The sequence below is a fragment of the Diadema antillarum genome, unplaced genomic scaffold (genome assembly GCF_040938485.1).
Source record: "Diadema antillarum isolate AM-2024a unplaced genomic scaffold, OU_Dant_1.0 seq00000368_RagTag, whole genome shotgun sequence".
NCBI lineage: Eukaryota > Metazoa > Echinodermata > Echinoidea > Diadematoida > Diadematidae > Diadema > Diadema antillarum.
Genome location: NW_027271369.1, coordinates 598,408 through 618,649, shown reverse-complemented (window position 1 = coordinate 618,649; position 20,242 = coordinate 598,408). Strand labels below are relative to the sequence as shown.

Genomic DNA, 20,242 nt, shown 5'->3' with positions numbered 1-20,242 from the left:
ATCGTGGCCGAAGATTTGGATTTAGTGCCGCAGCTAGACTCCGCCCCTAGCAACAAGGGAGTGATCTTATTGGTCAGTGCATGGCATCCTGATTACTGATTGGTCGTGCATAGACCGCTGCGCTAAGCTTGAATGAACATCGCGGAGGTCGCTATGAGTATACCTTCTATTGTCAAGTGGTGAAAACTGTCTCGCCTCCCCTTGATCATGATAGCGTCGGAACGAAAACTTTGAAGGCGTTTTTCTCAAAACTCTGATTTCCACAACCACTTGACATGCAATAATAAAATCATCAATATCTCTGCAACCGAGTACTTTTATGAGTTGTGCTATATATGAAATCAGAATAGAAGAGTAAGGTAATAATGTCATGCCATTTTCAGAAAATTGTCCTCCCCCCACTTTCGGATCCTTTTGTTGTAGCGGGTCACATATATGTGTGTAATCCGTGCATTTTCAACAGCTCTTACTTCATGCCAATAATACATTTCCTATCAAACATTTGAAACTAAATTGAAACTTTTGATGGAAATGAATCATTATGACCCTGATTTATGTGTAGTATTAGGTAAGCTATATGAGTGACCAGTTATCCCATGTCTGTTTGGGTTCTTCTCATTCAATCCTCAAATATTAAGGGTTATGGCTTGCAACATTCACATCAGTAAATGTGTTCACAGTGCACTTACCAATCTTGGTGTAATATTCATTCATGTAGTCATTGTACGCCAGATCCATCAACCCCCTTCCCAGACAGTAGTTGGGGAAAATCAGGTACACTATGTACATGGTGTCGTACACTTGCTTCAAAAGCTGCAGCAGAAACAAAATTGATAGACTTCTTTTATCAATGAGAAATAGAGACATATGGTATTGAAGTCTTCATAGTTTCAAAATGCCAACAGAAAAAAAAAAAATCAAACATGTGTTAGAAAATTATGGACACTTGACTCTTGCTGCCATACTCTCCATACAATTAGTTTGATAATGATGACCTGTTTGTTACATTTTATTTTGCTGTCAATCTCAGCAAAAAGGAAAATGCACAATCTACTCCTGAATATGCCATATATTTCACAAGGTTTTATTTCACTAATTCAAAAGCTAATTGCGAATTTAACAACACACGGAAATATTTAATCTAATCCAATGTGACATGCATGTATTTCTCAGTTCATTACTGTACTCCAAGATCACAAATTCAACTAACCACATAATTGTCGAGAAGTCCCAATTTGCAAAAAAATTAGACTCGCTATTAAATATATGGCAAATACAGTAATTAAACTCATACATAACAACATTGTCAATCATAGATTCCTATTACAAAGATAAGAATCTTCTGAGTAAATGATTCATTTCACAGAAGATTTGAGCCAATAATCATTGTGAGGACGAAGGGAAAAAATGGTGATAGATCTTATATTAATCTCTCACTCAACAGCAGCAACAATTCATTATTAATACATTTTGCATTCTACTCCAGTTCACCATTTCTATAGACAAGTCCTGAGTATACAAACATACTCAGGCAAGCGTCTATGGAAAATACGTGTTGTAGCAATATCAAACCGTCCTCAATGGGTTAATGTCAGTATGCCTAACAATAATTGCTTTATGCACTGGCACAGCAATGCACCTGACTAGATGCATAACCAAATGCATCATCATTTCTTGCAGTTTTGGAAGCCCCCCCTCCAGTTATGGCCAACATAAGATACAGTGTTTCAAAACCGAACAGGTCTATACATTGTAGAAGGGCTACATATAAAACGATCACACAAGGACGAGAGACATAGACCACCATACCTCATCATCCAGATTGAAGAGCTCCACAAGGAAACTACCACAGATAGTGGTGATGCCGATAAAAAGGTTGATAACAATCAAAGAGACGTAGGCCAGACTGGACTCTTCAAAGTAGAAGGAAGCTGGGTACATCATTGGTGTGATGGAAAACCTGAAGGTGGGTAGAAAAAGACCTTTTTAGATGTACTGATTTTGATCATGGAATTCCATATTTTGATGACATACCAGTAATATAAGATGTTAACACATTGTGTGTTTTTGAGCCCATAGTGGCTTGAGTGCACTCTATGTGAAGCTTTGATTCCATTGTCCTGAGAATTGATACATTGTCAAGCAACTTACGCAACAAGAAGCTGGAAAAATCACTAATATCTTGATCATTATTGCACAATAAGGAGAGATGTGATATCATGCAGATTACATGTAGTATTGTTCAACATTCTGCTCTTTTCTAACAGTACAAAATACGTGCAATATTGAATTGCCAATGTGGAGTAATATTACAGTCACAAACTTTCAAAGTTCATTGCTTTCAAATATTAACACTTACAATGTATCCGTATAGTTTCACCTAGAGGGATAAATACTGTAATAATAGGTACATAATTTTACGAATAAAAGATTTGCAGATTTCCTCCTTTACTCATAACATTTTTTTTTTTTTTTTTGTGACACTTGCATGGCAACACCTCTCTGACATTTTGCCTACATTTTACAAATTATCATTGTTGGTGCTGTGAGCACCTGGTGCACATGGGCAAAAGAATGTTTCAAATATTGATGTCATTGGATTTTGAAGTTTCTATCTAAACAACTACAAATACACTCTAAAGTTTAATATGAGATATCACTTGCATGCAAGTTGAAATCAATGAAACAAAATCTTTCCTAAACCATACAAATTATAAGAATCAAGGTATTTCTGAGATCGGATACAAATAAAGATCGACAGTAGTGTCTCACCCATAGAGCAAGAAGAGAATGATGACAGCAGGAAGGTTGGTGGCAGAGGAATAGGCTGGGATATCAAAGGCTTTCAGGATAGTCACACAGCAGGCTGCTGGAATCAGGTAATTCATCTGGAATACCAAGCAATAACGTTAGGATTCTACCATGTAAAGAACTGAAAACTTAGATAATTTGTTACAGGAAGTCTTTTCTATTATTTCCATTCTAGTAAACAGTGCAGCTATCACAGAACCTTACAGCACCCTTAGTACCCAAATGTGATAATCTTTAGGTGAGTGTATGAAGACTTTGACTGCCAAAAAAGAAAACAAATTGGAGAGTATCGTACGTATGTATGCGCTTTGAGCACTCTACAGAGTGGATTTAGCGCAATATACAAATAAATTCATATCATTATTATTATAAATTATTATCATATAATAGCACTACCCCATTCCCTCTAATGTGGAATGATTCAAGTAGGTAATCCATTGGAGAAGGTGATGAATGAGAGGTTGACAGGTACTGGGTTTGAGCCCATATCTAACCTTACATTCCCTAGTCGTACACCATGCTGTGACTTTGTACCTACATACATTGGAGGTTAATCAGCAACAAGACTGATATTGAATGCTACAAGGAGTCACAAACTCTATCACTATCACAGTATCAGAAACACAATGCTTGAAATTTCTATTCCACTGTACTTTACTGGCTGCAGTACTCCTATATAGGATGGTTGGAAGAAAAAAACAAACATTGGCCAACTTACCATGTCCCAGAAGAAATTGGAGAGCCAGTAGACAAGGGGGCTGACACCACTGACAAACTGGAGGTGTTTAGCCTTCGACGAGCGCTCAGCAACCAGGAAGACCACAAAGCTGGCTGGTACAAAGGACATTGCAACTATGATGAACATTGCAATCAGCACTTGGGAAGTCTCTTGTACACTGGAGAGGAAATAAACAGATAAATACAAACAAGAACAATATTTTACATATTCAGCTCAAAGGAGACTTCCTACGTACATGATTTTCAATTCCACCCAAAAGAATGCCTAGAAATTCTGCTATGTAGGTGATTTACAAGTGTAGAGCAGTCAATTACGACATGTGATTTAAACACTCATAGTTAAGTGCACTTGGACTAATCTTCAGAAGCATCTCAGAAAGGACAGGTCATGTATTATTTGTAATGAGATTATTCGCAGGCAAAAATAAAAACCACACAGTATACATTGAAACAAACCCTTTAGAGAGTATATGACATGTGAAATCAGTTTGCATGCTACAAGATGAATATATACAACACAAACTTGTAAATACAAGCATTATAGAAATGTCACAATACTGTTCAGAACTTTGACATAAATTACAACCACTGAAGTTTCGTCTGGTTTTCACTTTTTAAATTACTTTTCTTTTCTTTTCTTTTCTTTTCTTTTTTCCTTTTTGTTCCTGGCTTTTCACTACTTGGCTTTATATCAAAATCTTTTATCACAAATTTGCCTTTTGAGTAATATGTCAGGGTTCGAAATTGGCGATGGTCCGCTGGCCATTGGCCACCCAAAATCACGTCGGACTAGCTAAAAATCATAAAATTCTGAAGTTACTGGTCCGTCTGGCTTGCCAAAATATTGCTTCAGTGTTAAAATTGATTCTAAGTAGTCCGCCTGGCTAGTTTTAAAAAAGTTAAGTGCGACCCCTGTATGTACTGTGTACGTACATGTATTAAGTAGGTAGTATGACCTACAGCAGAGAATACTAAAAATATATCCATAGTGACCACCAATACTTAATGACCACTTACTTGTAGTCATTTAGGATGGAGGAGCTAGTTTTGTTCATGGGATGGTTGATGACTGTGATGCCATAGGCAGAAGGGTTGCCATGGATACTGGGGTCCAGGTTAGCCCTCAAAATGGCATTGTTGATGACGTTGAGGTAAGTAGGCAGACTGTGAAAGCCTTTGTGGTTGTACCAAGTCTGGAATGAGAGCACAAATGTATGTATATCAATGTGACGAGCCATTAATGATTGAAGAGCCATTTTGAATTGAAATGGTCTTTTAGGACAAAAAATGTAAATGGATCCTGATAAATACTTGTACATATATACAAACATACATACATACATACATACGTACATACATACATACATACATTATACATCTATACTGCATACAAGCCAATTCAAAATCATAATGGGGTCAGTATAACCTAAGCAGAATTTTTTTTTTTCAAATAGCCCTGTAAACCAGTGACTAATGGTAATAAACTGGCCATTGAACTTAAAGAGCCACAGAGGTCTTTTGTCCTTGTAAGATGCTGGTAGTGGGACAATGCTCTTGAATAAAACACTGGCATGCTGTGAACCAGTCAGGCAAGTCAAACAAACATAAAACTAATCCACTTTGACAGAAGAGCTTATCAATTACAAGATGTCCCTTTTACCGATGGTGCCACAAGTTTATAGATGTGTGCAATTCCCAATACAATATAGACTCTAATACAATACAGTTTGAAAGAAAAAAACTGTCCTATCATTTGCATTGACACAGATTTAATGGTTGAAATAAGATCAGCAAATCACATATCAAAGCAACATCAAACCTTCTGCTACTGTAAAAGTGGGAACTACTGTGAAAATAAGAGCATGCAAACATATTTCTGCTTGTTATATGTTCAACTTAAAGGTCTTGATTCTGCAGAATTACAAACATGAGAAATTCATCCAATACTTGGCCAAATGTGAAAAATTACTTGTGCAAAATTATCTGCTTTTAAAGTAATTTATAAGGACTCACCATGGCTGCATTACGCACTGCAATCTTCTTGTATGTAGTTGGTACATCATCATTGAAGGTGGGAGGAACAAAGTTTCTCACGTTCCCAACGGAAATTGCTCCATATCTAATGATTGATGGCAAGCAAACAGCAATACACATATACACAGATTCCATTACAAAGAAAACATAATATCATGATAAACTGAAAAAAAAAGAAGTCTAAATGTGTGTAGGCTTCTGTAAAGCAACAGACTTTTTAATGCACCTACCATATAGTGTTTTGTAGCAACAAAGTATGTTCTCTGATGAAGTGACAAATTACATAACAATTTGTGTGTTCGCCTTAGATCGTGATCATTACACAGGGCTGCCATCATTCACACATTAAAATCAGGGAGATTCCCAACAGCTTCCAGAAAGATAGTTGTGTGTTATATGCAACTCAGTGGGCAATAGCAGTCCCCAAACCAGGCAGGTTTTTATCTTTTGTGGTCAGAAATCAAGAAAATAAAAGCTTAAGTTTCAGGGAATCTGCTGCAGAATCAGGAAGACTTGGCAGCTATGCATGCTTATGCAAAAAAAAAAAAAAATGAAATTTAGAGTTAAGAACAAATTGACAAAGCACCCCTAGAGAATTCATCACATAAAAATTGACTCACTGTGCACCTCTAAAACTGATGGAGCACCACTAAAGAATTTACCAAACATGACTCAACTCACATGTGCACCTTTAACCTTAACTTACCTGGGCTATTTTGTGGGCTTAACGTCCTGGGGGGGCATGATGGCCCCCCCTTATGATCTCAGCCGCGATTCGCGCATTCGTTACAAAAATTGGCACACACGTCACTCATGACGCAATCTATAGGGCTGTGTTGTTAGATTTCAATAAAGTCGCTTTATTTTATTTTATATGAATTAATTATGTTAATTTATGCATGAAATTAGAATTTGGCTGGAAATCATTAAATAAAGTCCCCAAACTTCAAAATTTTTTGCTTGAGGACTCTTTGGTGAATTTTGATTTAATTTAGGTCAAAAAAAAATTGGTATCAATTTTAATTTCTTATGTACTTTATTGTATAAATTCTTATGTATTTCTTTGTTTTTTTACTTTTTGTTTTTTATTGTTTTTTCAATGAGAATCATTGGCAACACTATTTCAATCATAAGAAACATAAAATTAATTGTTTTAATCACTAAAAGTAAAAGTAATGATACAATTACGAATTTCAGATAGAAACCTGATTTGCATTGGTTTTGTACACAAAATCACGTTTTTGAGCAATTTTCAGTCTGACATGCACTTACACAATGTTGCGTAACTTCGAAACCGCGTACCCGGACGTCGCAAATTTGGTCTTAAAAGTTGCGCAAGGCTTCAAGGTAAATTGTCATGAATCGCCAGGTGGATGCGTACTCGCGTTGCGGAGATGTCGTGCGAAGTGTCGAGAGGGCCCCCCCAGGTACGTTAGGGTTAAACTACGTTGTAATAGTACACCACTACAGAATTCACCAAACATGAAGCAACTCTGTTGTGTACTTCTAAAAGTGATGGATCACCACACATAAAGTGACTTACCTTTACACGTCTAAAACTGATGGAACAACTAGACAATTTGCCAAAAAGGAATCAACTCACATGTGCACCTCTAAAACCAATGGTACACCCTAAGAGAATTCACCAAACATGACTCAACTCACCTGTGTAGCCTGAACCTGTTGGTGGTGTAAAGGAGGTACTCGGACAAGTTCCGTCCACTAACGTCCAGCAGCCTGTCGCTGGTGATCACCTTGAAGCTGGCCGGCTCCGGCGTGCCCACATTGTTGGGACACTGGAAGTTCTTCCTATCTTCTGTGCAGACACACTTCACTTCTTTGATTTCCATCCCACCATGGGCCTCTATACATTTCCATTGTTTGGGGGAGAATCAAGGGAATGAGAAATACTGGAGTACCAGTCTTCATTTGTCACCACTTTTAGCTCTCAAATGGCATATAGGGATTTCCCCCATATGAATACAAGTGTTTTTTCAGTCTATTCACAAGGACCTATTGTTGTTTTTAAACCTCATACAGCGTACAAATGTACATGTCCATGCACATCCAAGCATCTTGGCATGTATGTGTATCTAAGACCTAAAGGATTATTATCCCATACTTCATCATGGTTGTATAAAATGGTTTTTTTTTTTAATCTACTTTAAAATAATACAATGATAATCTATTCTCAGCCAGAAATTTTGCCTTTTATTACCAGAGCAAAACTACAATTTATTTAAGGAAATGCGTTATTACCTTAGAAAATTTATGCAATTGATTTGAGGTCAACTTCTGCTTCAGTAAACAGTGAGCAGGTACTTTTTTTAAAAAATACAGCTTTATAGTGACATGGAAGTTCAGAATATATCAAAACAGTTGCTCCTGTCTCTAAGAAGTGTAATGAGTAATTGTCAAAATTACATATTATCAATTCATATCTATTAAGCTTTTTATATTTTCATTTATTTAATCTTTTCTTTATCTGTCTATCTACATGTATCTATAACATTATTACATATCAATTTATTCCTTATGTGCTTGTACCAGTACGTAAAATAAGGCTCAGTCTGCCATGCAAGATTTTTTTTTTTCCGACACTCAAAATGACTAATGGTGCAAATATATCTGAAGAAATAGTTATGTGGTATGCCAACACTTAATGGCTTCAATGTTCTGATGCAGTATGCAAACATTCAGACACTCGATTGGTGCTGCAGTATATCATGAGTACATACAAGAATAATTTTAGAATTGATATGAAAAGGACGAGTGAGAAGGCATACATAATAAACTATATTGTCATCCACCACTGCATAAAGAAAGACATAGAAGTCACCACCTTGAATGAAATGTAAAGCAGACAGTACGCAATATTTAATAGCAGTATTTATGAAAGCTTTGCTACTTGTATGTTGATTTCCTTCTGCAACACCGCTAAAGAGTAGAGTGAGATAATCCACAACAGAGAAACAGAAAGCATGAGTACACACAGAATTTTACCCATACCTCTGCAAGAATATGAAATTTAAAGAGCACAAAGTTTAATTTTGTACGCTTTGGGTGACTAAGTGCGTCAGTTGAGTCGGTCATCCATTTACATTAGCACAAAAAATTCCACTTCCCCAAGTAACCATTAATATCACTGCATATGACCATCTCATCCTCATAAAACAGCACACAGAACTGCTTAGAAATCCCATCGTCCTCCAGAAAACTAGACAACTTTAATTTCACAACATCAAGAGCACTTCTCTGCCTGCCAGCAGGTTCCCTCTAGCTTGTTTTTGTGTGTGTGTGTTTTTTTTTTTTAATCCAATCATTCTATTCCATCTGATACAAGGTGTTAACTTTTTTCCATCAAACCAGATTAATGCTTCCCTATATCTCTAACCTTCATACAGCACAACTGAAATAATTTGTTTGATTTACTTAGTTACCTCTATCAAATCTGAACATGTACATTTGTATTTGGGGCATTTCTATACATTTTCAGATGCAAGGAATTGACCCTAACCTTTCATTCACGTTCTACTGAAATCAAGCTTGTCCCTGACTTTCTTACATGTATGTCATTAATCTGCCAAACAGAGTGGATTCAATCAAAGTTGATCAGAAAATTGTCCAACTTTATTTTGCACTTTGGTCTTATACATGTTGTTTTGCAACAAATCATATCTGGATTTATCATGGATGGTTGGTGTGAAAGAAGGTAAACAGAAGTTTATGGGTTTTAAGTACTCCAACACCAGTCTCTCTGTTATGGTGCTCTATCCAACAGACATTTATTTAAATTCAAACGTTACTCTGAGTTGAACAGAATAAGTAAAATTTCTGGCAGTTTGACCATTCATCATAGACTACTAGAATGTCCTAACACAGCCTTTCAGCATCATATGCTTCATGAACTGCTGGCTGACCATAAATTGAATTACCTCTATCTCATGATTTATGACTATTGACTGAACGCCCCAAAACACAGTCACTTTGTAATTGTATCATTGCACACAAACAACACAAACACACAAAATAATTACATTTCTTAAAATGCCTCAAGTTTCAATTACCATAAAATCAAAGAAAAGGTCAGAGTTGAACATAATCGAGAGAAACGATAACAAAAATAGGAAGTCTCTTGCCAACCATAGCATGGTAGCACAGAGAAAGAGAGAGAGAGGGAAGTTACAGGTTATATAGTAATAACTCATTATTCGTAGCATTGTTCAGATCATGTGCATCTACAAAGAGTAAAATAAAAGAGTGCTGTGATGGTGTAGTTCATCACATATCATCAGCAGACAGAAAAGACTAATTTTGTAGAGAAGACGAAGCAAAGCAGTCCCAGACACTAGCATTAGCATACGGTGCAATACCACATTGAAAGCCATCTGACATGCAGCTTTTCTACGTGAAGCATGGAATATTTTTGCACTACTGCATAGCGAACATACGGTGTGGGAAGAATCTCACTATTTACATTCATAAAACATATCACCTTTAGTAAGGCTTTCAACCACATCAGTTGACATTGTCTTCAGATCTCATCTCTATACTTTCCCATTGTCACATACTGTAACACCACACTACCCCATCTATAGTGAGTGCCAGCAACAGTCTAAAAAAAGTTTGCATACTCTTGGTGAATGGCTGAAAAAAAAAAAAATATCACAGCTTTGAAATAGTGAAGTTTTTGACCTTCCAACTCTATATATTTGTACATGCAGGTGATGCTTGATGAACATTTAGTAGTTCAAAAGCAATTAGTTTGTGACAGCTTCTGTACTTTAGGTTTGGTTTTGTTTTTTTTTCTGTCACATTCCCTCAATATCCAACAGCCTCATACAGGGTTGGTGTATTTTGTATGCAATAGATCACTGTCGTACATATTTTGTAATCGTTGTGGTTTTGTTTCTTTGTACTAGACTCTTATTGAAAGGGAAAGCGATCAACACAATAAATTGTATTAACTTTCATCTTTTTGTAATTTTGTGCAATTCTTTCTCGTCTGAACAGTGTCATAGCAACATTATAAACAATATAACAGTATTGAACATATACACGTACTATAATTTCTTGTGTATGCATATGCAAAATACAACATAGTATTTACTTTTTAAAACAAAGAAAGAAGGAAAAGGAAGGCTTTTAAAGTGAAAAGAGTAAGAATAGAAAACTGAATAAAAACTTACAATTTTGTAATGGTGCAAAAAAAAAACCAGTGCAACTAAAAGCGGTGAAGTCACGAGCTAGGCACAAGCAATTTTTTTTCATGCTGCTAGACAGCAAATACCTTGTTACCTTCTTTGGAATGCGCATTTCAAGCATACAATGCACTTAAAGCTTGAAGTGGAACTCATACTTCTGCTGCAAATTCATCCCACTGTGGGCTTGTTTACAAGCATTGAAATACTCCATACATGTAGCATCACATGAATGAAACTCTAGCAATAAAAACGACTTTAATGACCCTAGAAAGTGTCTGTCGTGTCTTGCTGCAACAAGTCTTGTTAAAGAGAGCGCAGTGATAATTTGTATCTACTGTTGAGGAAGAAACATCCTAGGCCCATGGCCCCAATTCAAGAAAGTAGTACAATCTTGTCCATGGTTTAAACCACGGACAAAGACCATGGGGCGCCAAGTGTCGCATGGAATATTTTGTTACAAAATCAGTCATTTCGTTGTAATGAAATTAACATTTCGACAACGAAACGATAATTTTGTTGACGAAATGGTCATTTTGTCGACGAAACGACTGATTTTGTAAGGAAATATTCTATGCCACACTTGGCGCCCCATGGTCTTTGTCCACGGTTTAAACCATGGACAAGATTGTACTACTTTCGTGAATTCAGGCCAATGAGCGCAGAGTACCAAAGTGTGATGTCATAGCCATTCATCGCCATGGAAACTGGTTCTAAACAACTTCATCTGGCCCAAGTGTTTTCTGCTTGCACCTGGTTCCATCATAATAACTGTGACATCATCACAAAAGACTGTGACATCATCATTTTGGTACTCTATGATGTCATCATGAGCAGAACACACACCATTGTAGTATACTTAAGAGCTGAGGCTGCTACCTAGTGTCACTGCTTTACAACCAAACCCTTGGTATTCCAAATGTGAAAACATCAAGCTCCCTTCAACAGCAAAGAGGGTTATGTGAAAGCATCTGTTCTAAGTGCTTGAAAATGTCAAATCTAATACAAAAAATCCATGTACTCACTGTTATACCCATCTAGAGCAAGGGGAGAAAAGACATACATGCAATGGAATGCAATGGGAAACAAACAGGGAAAGGTTGTGAGGTTATTTGGGGAACGAAGCCGCAATCAAAATAATCAGAGGGTACATTCTTGGCTAAAGCACTGTTAACATATTTTACTACAGCATGGGACTTACGCTCGTAACATTGTGCAAGAATTGTTCTCATGCTTTGAAGTGTACACTGTACCATTGAAATAAATCACTGGTTGGCCATAGATTGCTAGCAAAATCACTTGAACATTACATTCACACCTTTTTTTTTTCCCAGTTTTGGATAAAAAAATAATAATAGTAGCAAAAAACACACAAACATTATTTTTTAGAGAAAGTCTAACAATAGAATCATCTGCAATGCCTTACACAAATATTACAAATTTAAAGGTGCTTGGTCCCGGTAGTGTAGAGGGCGCTGTTGAATGAAAGTGCCGATCACCGTTAGCAATGATACGAAGATTACCGAAGTTGAGCTGTCATTAAGAGTAAAGTGCGTATTTGTTGCTTAGTAACGTTGCCTTCGTTGTCTTCTCTGCGCATCGCGCAGTCTGTAGTAATGCCAGGGTGCGTGCATATGTGCTTCTTATTATGACATCACAAAAGAAGTTTGCTAAAGCTGTCATCCCCCTCAGCTGAATCAAGAGCCGAACTGTGATCGGACCACTGACTACAGTGGATCGGACTTCTTCGGACTCGGGGAAGTGGGCCAAAGCGTAAGCGCTATTAAAAGAGGAGTCGATAGCGTAGATCTCTATAGGAAACTTGCGCCGTGCGCCCGCGTACGCATTTGACTAAAACACCGGGACCATGCACCTTTAAATCCCTCCTTCCACATCTAAAAACAAAAAGTGACTAGACTGCAGCATACAGTTGACTTGGATCCTTCTGACTCTTGACATGATCTCTATATATCAGCCACATATTTGAACCCTTATTTACATTTTAAACAAAGCTCAATGAGCTTGACCTTTGACCTAAAAACAGACTTTTAGCCCTGCATGCTGATGATACTTCTTGATCTCTATCCCTGAACCAAATCACATGGAGGATTTCCCATCTTACCTTTCTTCAAATTTATGACAGGGAAATCCAATTTTTATTTAAAAGTTGGTGACCTTAGACTCTGCTCTTTGACTTTACAACCCCATCATTTCATCTCAATAATCACCCATTCATCCCTATCCTTCATACCACATTATATTACTATTATTCTACTAGCTTAAGTTATGGCTTTGTACGATTTCTGGGCTTGGTGCAAATTCCTTACTTTGACCTTTCACCTTTACCCCTAAAATTTCATATTGTCTGGAAAATGTCATTTGGCAAAAAACTAATAAGCTTTGAGCTTTGATCTTTGAATAAACACTTTACCCTACAACTATTTTATAGTGCATCTATACCTTATGTTACAAGACCAAAACTATTCATTAAAAAGAAAAAAAAAATGACTCAAACTTTCCCTAACTTTGTTCAAGAGATCTAAGGATGGATGAACCAGCAAGCTTGCATGAATAATACCTTCTTCACAATTTAGGGTGCGGGCAAGAAAAATCTTGACTGAATTAAGGATTTGTTTCATCATCTTTTATGAGTGTCAAGAACATGAATGAATTAGGGGGGTTGTAGTGGAATTAAGGCTGAAGTCATTGACTGGTTAATGAAAGCTCTTGGAATTTCAAACACACATACATTATTACAAAGTGTACACATACTGAATATAATACAGTATATATACAATTCTTAGTAACAATAAATCTTTCTTGGAATTTCAAACACTTACACACAAACAAACACAATTACACACATTCATGTATGTAATGCATTTGTATATTCTTACATATCACTGAAAGAGATTATAATGGGATGCTACATAACTTTTTTTACCACTTGTCCAGTAGGGCAAGCAGATTTTCAAATTGTTGCAGAAAACTTCCCTGAACATGAATTTTACTTGCCCAAAAAGAAAGTCCAAAAATATAGGAAACTGACTTGTAAGTCTAGGGCTGAATAAAACACAGTCATATGAACAAATAGCACAAGTTGATTCGCACACTTAAACACATTGGAGCAACAAACAAGATTTGATCGAGTATTGGTGTTGCATTGCATTGCATTGGGACTTCTTCATGTAAGTGTGGGAAAGTTGCTCAAATGAAGTTAAAGTGCATTGCATCACTAATGAGTCCTTATCTTGGGCTTCTGCATAGTTGACTTCCTGGGTTTGTAGGGGGTATAAAGTGAAAAAAAGGTGGCTTTTTGCTTGCCCAATTCAGGCAGGCATTTTCTTCCCCGTTATTCCGAATCATTTGCCTGACTTTGATTTTCACTTGCCCAAGGCAATCGGGCAAGCACTTATGTAGCACCATGCTGTAACTTTAATCAAAGGCTTTCAGACATGCAGAATTATCTACAGTGTACTGGAGTTAAATGCTGTTTTAATTCATAATCTACAAGTCTGTGTGTTTGATCAGTGGTATGCAGACATCTGGATTGAATGATTGCTGGATGGAATTTCTGTGTGCAGTACATATTCAAGTTAAGTGTGAATTAAGCGCCTTGCAGCAATTGTCTTCAATTTCCTTACTGTATTATTGATGTTTTTTGACAAAGCGTACAGTAAGGTAACAACAGTGAATGCAAGCAACGTGTTCAAACTATCAGCATTCCAATAAAGGAATGCCATTAATCTAACAACACTGCACCTGGTTAGCAGGAAAAACATATGCCATGAAGGCAAGATAATACCTTATTGCTGTGGGTTTGCATTACTGGCCTAGCTTCATCAAAAAAACACAATTCTAGACTACAAAAATATGGCCAATAAACAAATTAGTTCTGCAAGACTCATTTTCATAGAAACACTAAGTAGTCAAGAGGGCAATGAAAATGCAAGAAATATCTACAGTGACACCTTTAATCAGTCATTTGATAGTGGTTAATTTCGAATTTCAACATAGAAATCTGAATGGAAATATTAATGAAATGATTACTGGAGACTCAAAATCTACCCAAAAAAAAAGTATTATCTATCACAAACAGCCCGTAGGAATAGCTGTGGCTATGCAGCTTACTCATTTCAGGTCAGAAGATATCGTAACAGAGGGAAACAGGTTGATTGCATATCCAAATCTTATCACAAATGTAACTTACCATCGATGATTTCTACATCCGTGCGAGCTTTGGAGCTGGGTGGAGTGGGCACGTAGTTGGACAAGGGTTGTCCCTTGCGGAAGGACTGCTTGCACATGGGGTCGTAGTACTGTGCCGTTAGGCCCACTGACCGAGTGTAGTTGGCTGACATGACCAGCTGGTCTAGGGTGCCATTGAAGGGAGTCTTCAGCACACAGCTGGCACCCACCCCGGCAGGGAAACGGAAGGTGTCGGCCAGCTGCTGGGGACCAGCGTCGCCACACTTGGAGTGGTAGATGCGGTAACTTCGGCGCTTGTTCAGTGCCTCGTCTGCGTAGGGAATGACATTGCCTGAGGGAAGAGGATTGAGAATAGAAAATTCTCTATGAGTAATGGTCTTGACAGGCATTCTTTCCCTTTTTGTGAAACCAACCAGCTTTATTTGAGTCCTATTTCATGACAGTTCAACAGTTAGATCTTATCAAACTAGTCATTTGAAATGCGCTGTTTGATATCTTGCTCTGTGTGTTACTTACAAGTATGTCCTATTAGTAGACAGATAATTTCTCTTGTTCATATATTCAAACATCAAATAACATCAACCCTGGTTATATATGAATATACATTCCATTTAATTCTGATATTCACTCTGCCCAGCAAGAATCTCCTACATGCTGACACATATCATCAATGCCCTACTCCTTCTGTACAAGATATCACTATTTTGCTTTATTTTGACTGCAATGTTCTACTTCAACAAACTTATTCCATCAATCTCCTACCTTCTGGGTACTCAAATGGGTGGTACTGTGAGGGGGATAAAATGAGGGCTGGCAGGTCCCCAATGTGAGGTGCGGAGAGGGCCACGCTCATGGCAATGGTCACAAAGAAAGCCGGCAGGAGCAGCTGGGAGAAGAGGCCCTTCTGGTTGCGCTTGACGTGGTGCACCCGCTTCTTTAGGAGGGCCATAAAAGTGATGAGGTGGTGGAAGAACCCTGTGTACCTGGTGAAGATGATGTCATTGGCAAGATGGGCTGCATCTGGGAAGAAATGAATACAATGCACCGAGAGATTCCAATTCAATTCCATTGATACTTTATTTCCATTGAACAACGGGTAATACATAATGCAAAGTGTACATATGACAAATCATGTCATTTAAAAATTTGTATGGAGAACAAGAACATAAGGTACAATACAAAATATACATTGTTTGTACAACTGAATATGCTAAATGACGAAATTTGAAAATGTTATATTTAAATAGATGAAATATCCTACTTGACCACATTCTATGTCAGAGCTTAGGGTACTAAAAAACTGTATTCCTATAAACAGCCAGTTTTCCTAATTACTTTATGGTGGCTTGTTCTGAATAAAGTGGGCCAATTTCTATGTTATCACAAAGCTTAATATCTTGAAAATGCAGGTAAACAAAGAAAGATGGAAACTCTGATGTACGGCTTCTTTAACATGCTTGGGTAGTAACATGCCACATAACTGTAATAGCCAGGCGGATATAAGCTGAAACATCAAGACCTACTCTCATCCTGCGGGGATGTAGTTCTATGGTGTGCATCCCCTGTGACATCCAGGAGCGGGACGTCACCAGTACTCTCACTCTGCTTCTGGCCTTTCCTCCTCCTCCACAACCTGGTGAAAGCTCCCCTAGCTCCTCCACCACTACCACCACCGCTCCCCTCCTCTCCTTCGTTTCCTCCCACTGCATCTGTTTCAGATCCTTCTGTCTCCCCCAGGGCGGGGCTGCTCCTGGAGGGAGACTCCCCTGATGCCTGCAAATTCTGGTCCCTGGAAAAAAAAACAATTTGGAAGTCCAGCTTGATGACAACTGGGTCTCAGAATGTAAGTCGTTTTTTTTTTTTATTTGTTGGTTGGTTGGTTGGTTGGTTGATTGTCGGTTGATCAATCGGTCATTCCATCCATCCATCCATCCATCCATCCATCCATTCATTCATTCATTCACTCACTCACTCATTCATTCATTCATTTGCTTGTTCGTCCATTTGTTTGTACATTCACCTGCATCAGCATTCTATTGCAGGATTTCTTTACCTGCATTCAACTGAAGCTCTATGCCACTGGGTGATAGTAAATTAGCATACATTTGTATAATAGAAGGGTCATGTAGGCTATAAAGTATGTGTACACGTCAATTCCATGGGGAATCTTATCAATCTAAAGAACCATTCTCGATAAGTGCATTGACCCCAGAGGGGGTCTTGCATTTATTGCTTAGCCTCTGCTTTCAAAAGACAATTATTTGACACATGGACTAGTCTCGTGTTATGAGTGCATGACGGTGTAATGCGTATGAGCCTGTGTGTGTGTGAGTACTCCTCTGAGTGTGTGTGTGTAGGTGTGAGTGCTTCATAAGGTATCAAAGCAAATCAAATAAGCACTTTCTCACTCTTTCACTCAACGGTACTTCACTTACACTAGCTGGCACATCACTCACCTTGAAACAGGGGATGAAGTACTGCTCTGTGTCTCACAGGATTCACCAAAGCTCCCTAATCCTGAGGATGAACTGGCTCTTGAGGGCACATCTAGAAACAAAGACACATGTATAGTGAGCCACAGGTTCACAGACAATGCCAAGATTCTTCAAACCAAAAGACCTCTTGGAAAAGCAACAAAAAAAAAATATATGACACTAAGAATGACAGACAAGTTGCACTTTTCTTGGGGAATTAGAAATTCATACTCATTTTTTGTATTGTTCAAAGACTGTAGAATTTACATGAATAATGTTCACATAAAATGAACTTTAAAACAAACTTCGTGCTTGATGGAAAATAAACTATTTATATGCTCACAAAAGTACTGTGCAAGAAAGATCAATCTGCAGGTATAAGTGCAAAGAAAAAAAAAGTGTTGATTTTGTTATGCCTTACGTCTAATAACACAAAAGTTTCCTTTCCAATATAGCTCATGCTGGAATTTTTTCCTTTCCCTTATTTGGAGTTACAGCACCTTGTTTATTGGCTCCAGTGTTTTCAGCCACTTTCAGAAAGACCTCTTCCAGTGTGGTGTCAGAGAGTCCGTAGCTAAGAATGTGCAGCTTCTCCTTCTTCTGCTCCACGGCAGTGAAGAGCTTGGGGAAGTAGCCGCAGGCGACGCCATCGAAGGGCAGCGTGTAGGACAGCTCCCTCAGTGACTGGCCTGAGAGATAGGCACCAGGAATCATGTCAGTGATGAACTGGGTCACTGTTCTCTCATCGCAGTGGGACCGGAAGGAGCTCGCTGCTGCTGAGGCTGAGTCATCTGGGGGGAGGGGAGGGAGGTGGGGGAGAGTAGGGGAGAGAGAAGAGGATGAATGCCTTGGATTTCAGTGACTTCCTCGTTGTGAGAGAATGTCATGTGGCACACTGGAAGAATGAGAAAATTCACATTTTATACCAGGAAAAATAACTTAAGGATGATCTATCATATGAAGTGTTCAAGGATTCATTTTGTGTACCATTCAAACAGTATCTGTGGTATATCATACTTTGTTTACAGAAGAAAGATAAGTCTTTGCATTGTATGTAAAAACACATGGTAAAGAGAGTAAAACTTATGTCAAGACATAAAAAAAACATTCAGAATAAAACCATGAAGAAGTCACAAACAAGAGAGCAAACCTCGCTCCACTGCACGATCTCCCATTTCTACACTCACAATTAGAGATAACAAGATCATACTTGTAAATCATATAAACTTCTCTGAATATAATCATATAAACTTCTCTGAAATCATATAAACTTCTCTGAATATGTCAATGCGTTTTGCCTAAGTTACATTTGAGTTTAAAAACAATTGGTGTGATTTGCACATAAGAGTAACACTCTGTTGGACTTCAAACAGAGACTGTGCATGCAAAAGTGAGAAAAAGAACAGCACATAGAACAACTTCACATAGTCAAGTATGAAAATCAGTCATCCTGTTCGTACAAAACTTCATTCATGAGTTGATGTAAAAACACATTCACAATGCCATTGGGAGGGAAATTAGAAGTATGATAAATGAAGTTTTAAAGCACTGTTTGGTCTCCTGGCTATACACAATGTCCATGGTATTTTGAAATTTGTGATGATGAACTCACCACCTATGCTACTGCTGCTGCTGCCAGCATCAAAGCTGCCCTGGCTGGGCAGTCCAGCAGGTTTCTTGACCAGGGTCAAGTGGTAGCCGTCTCCAAAGGTGGTTTTGAGGAAGAGGGAGGAGCCAGCACACTTGACTTGGCCGTGGGAGACGATAGCGATGCGGTCACCCAGGAAATCTGCCTCATCCATGTGGTGGGTTGAGAGTAGAATGGTACGACCTGGACAAGCCAAGAGGATGTTGGAGAATTGATTTTGAATTAAATTACTTCAAGGGAAATGCTGAATATGATGACAACAATAATGAAACAGCACTTATATATAGCGCCATTTATCTGTAGAAACATTCAAAGGCGCCCGGCTCCTGCAATGTGTCACACATCAGTCACAAAGTTGCTGGAAAAAATAGGTCTTTAGTTCAGAGTGGAAGGTATTGACACTGTTACAATTCCGAAATGGGATTGGTAAGCATTGCACATTGGTAAGCATATTGGTAATTGGAATACTTGTATAAAGCAAGCAACCACAGGACTGATGGTTTTGTTTCCTCTTCAAAGGACAAAGAAATGAGGATAGATTGCCTTGCCAAGGGACACAACTGCTGCAGCAAGGGGAATCGAACCTGGCACATCACGATTGCTACAATGTAATTCATGGTCTCATCCACTGACCTACAACATATTACAGCTCCACATCTTGTTTGTCACATGCATTATATTTTACAGTCATTGACAAAATGATCAATATAATTGCCACATGCAAGAAGCTTGCAATGTAGCACTCGTGTAATTTCATTCACAATTACCAGAAGGGATATTCATAATATCTGCTTTACATCTTTGAAATAAACAATACAGTTCGACCTCAATTATCCGGCCATGTCGGGACCGGCGCTCATCCGGATAAGCGAATTGGCCGGATATGGGAGACACAATGTTAATGTATATTCTTTAGCTTTCTCAATGACCGATCACGATATGGCCTCGAATGCGCCGTGATTTACTTACAAGTTTTCCATCCATGTTCTTATGGTGAATTTATAGATCATGACTGCTTACTTTTACAATGATAATGTGGTGTGAATTTATGTTATTTCTGTCGGGAATATTGTAGGTAAATCGTGTGAGTTTTGTAGAAATTTTAATTGTTTTTTCTCAATTTTTGG

At 38.0% G+C, this 20,242-nt stretch overlaps 1 protein-coding gene across 1 annotated transcript in view; it reads right to left on the bottom strand.

Annotated features, from left to right (window-relative positions):
* The window catches only part of LOC139731345 (ATP-binding cassette sub-family A member 2-like), a 76,397-nt gene that overhangs the window by 9,092 nt on the left and 47,063 nt on the right, over window positions 1-20,242 (bottom strand). Inside the window, exons 26-39 of the mRNA XM_071642237.1 lie at window positions 19,080-19,298; window positions 17,968-18,258; window positions 17,450-17,540; window positions 16,517-16,782; window positions 15,756-16,013; window positions 14,995-15,324; window positions 12,967-12,972; window positions 7,249-7,447; window positions 5,563-5,668; window positions 4,567-4,742; window positions 3,530-3,707; window positions 2,773-2,888; window positions 1,810-1,960; window positions 690-813 (exon numbers count right to left, since the gene is read on the bottom strand). Of these exons, the coding sequence (XP_071498338.1) occupies window positions 690-813; window positions 1,810-1,960; window positions 2,773-2,888; window positions 3,530-3,707; window positions 4,567-4,742; window positions 5,563-5,668; window positions 7,249-7,447; window positions 12,967-12,972; window positions 14,995-15,324; window positions 15,756-16,013; window positions 16,517-16,782; window positions 17,450-17,540; window positions 17,968-18,258; window positions 19,080-19,298 (2,511 nt within the window). The remainder of the gene's footprint in view (window positions 1-689; window positions 814-1,809; window positions 1,961-2,772; window positions 2,889-3,529; window positions 3,708-4,566; window positions 4,743-5,562; window positions 5,669-7,248; window positions 7,448-12,966; window positions 12,973-14,994; window positions 15,325-15,755; window positions 16,014-16,516; window positions 16,783-17,449; window positions 17,541-17,967; window positions 18,259-19,079; window positions 19,299-20,242) is intronic.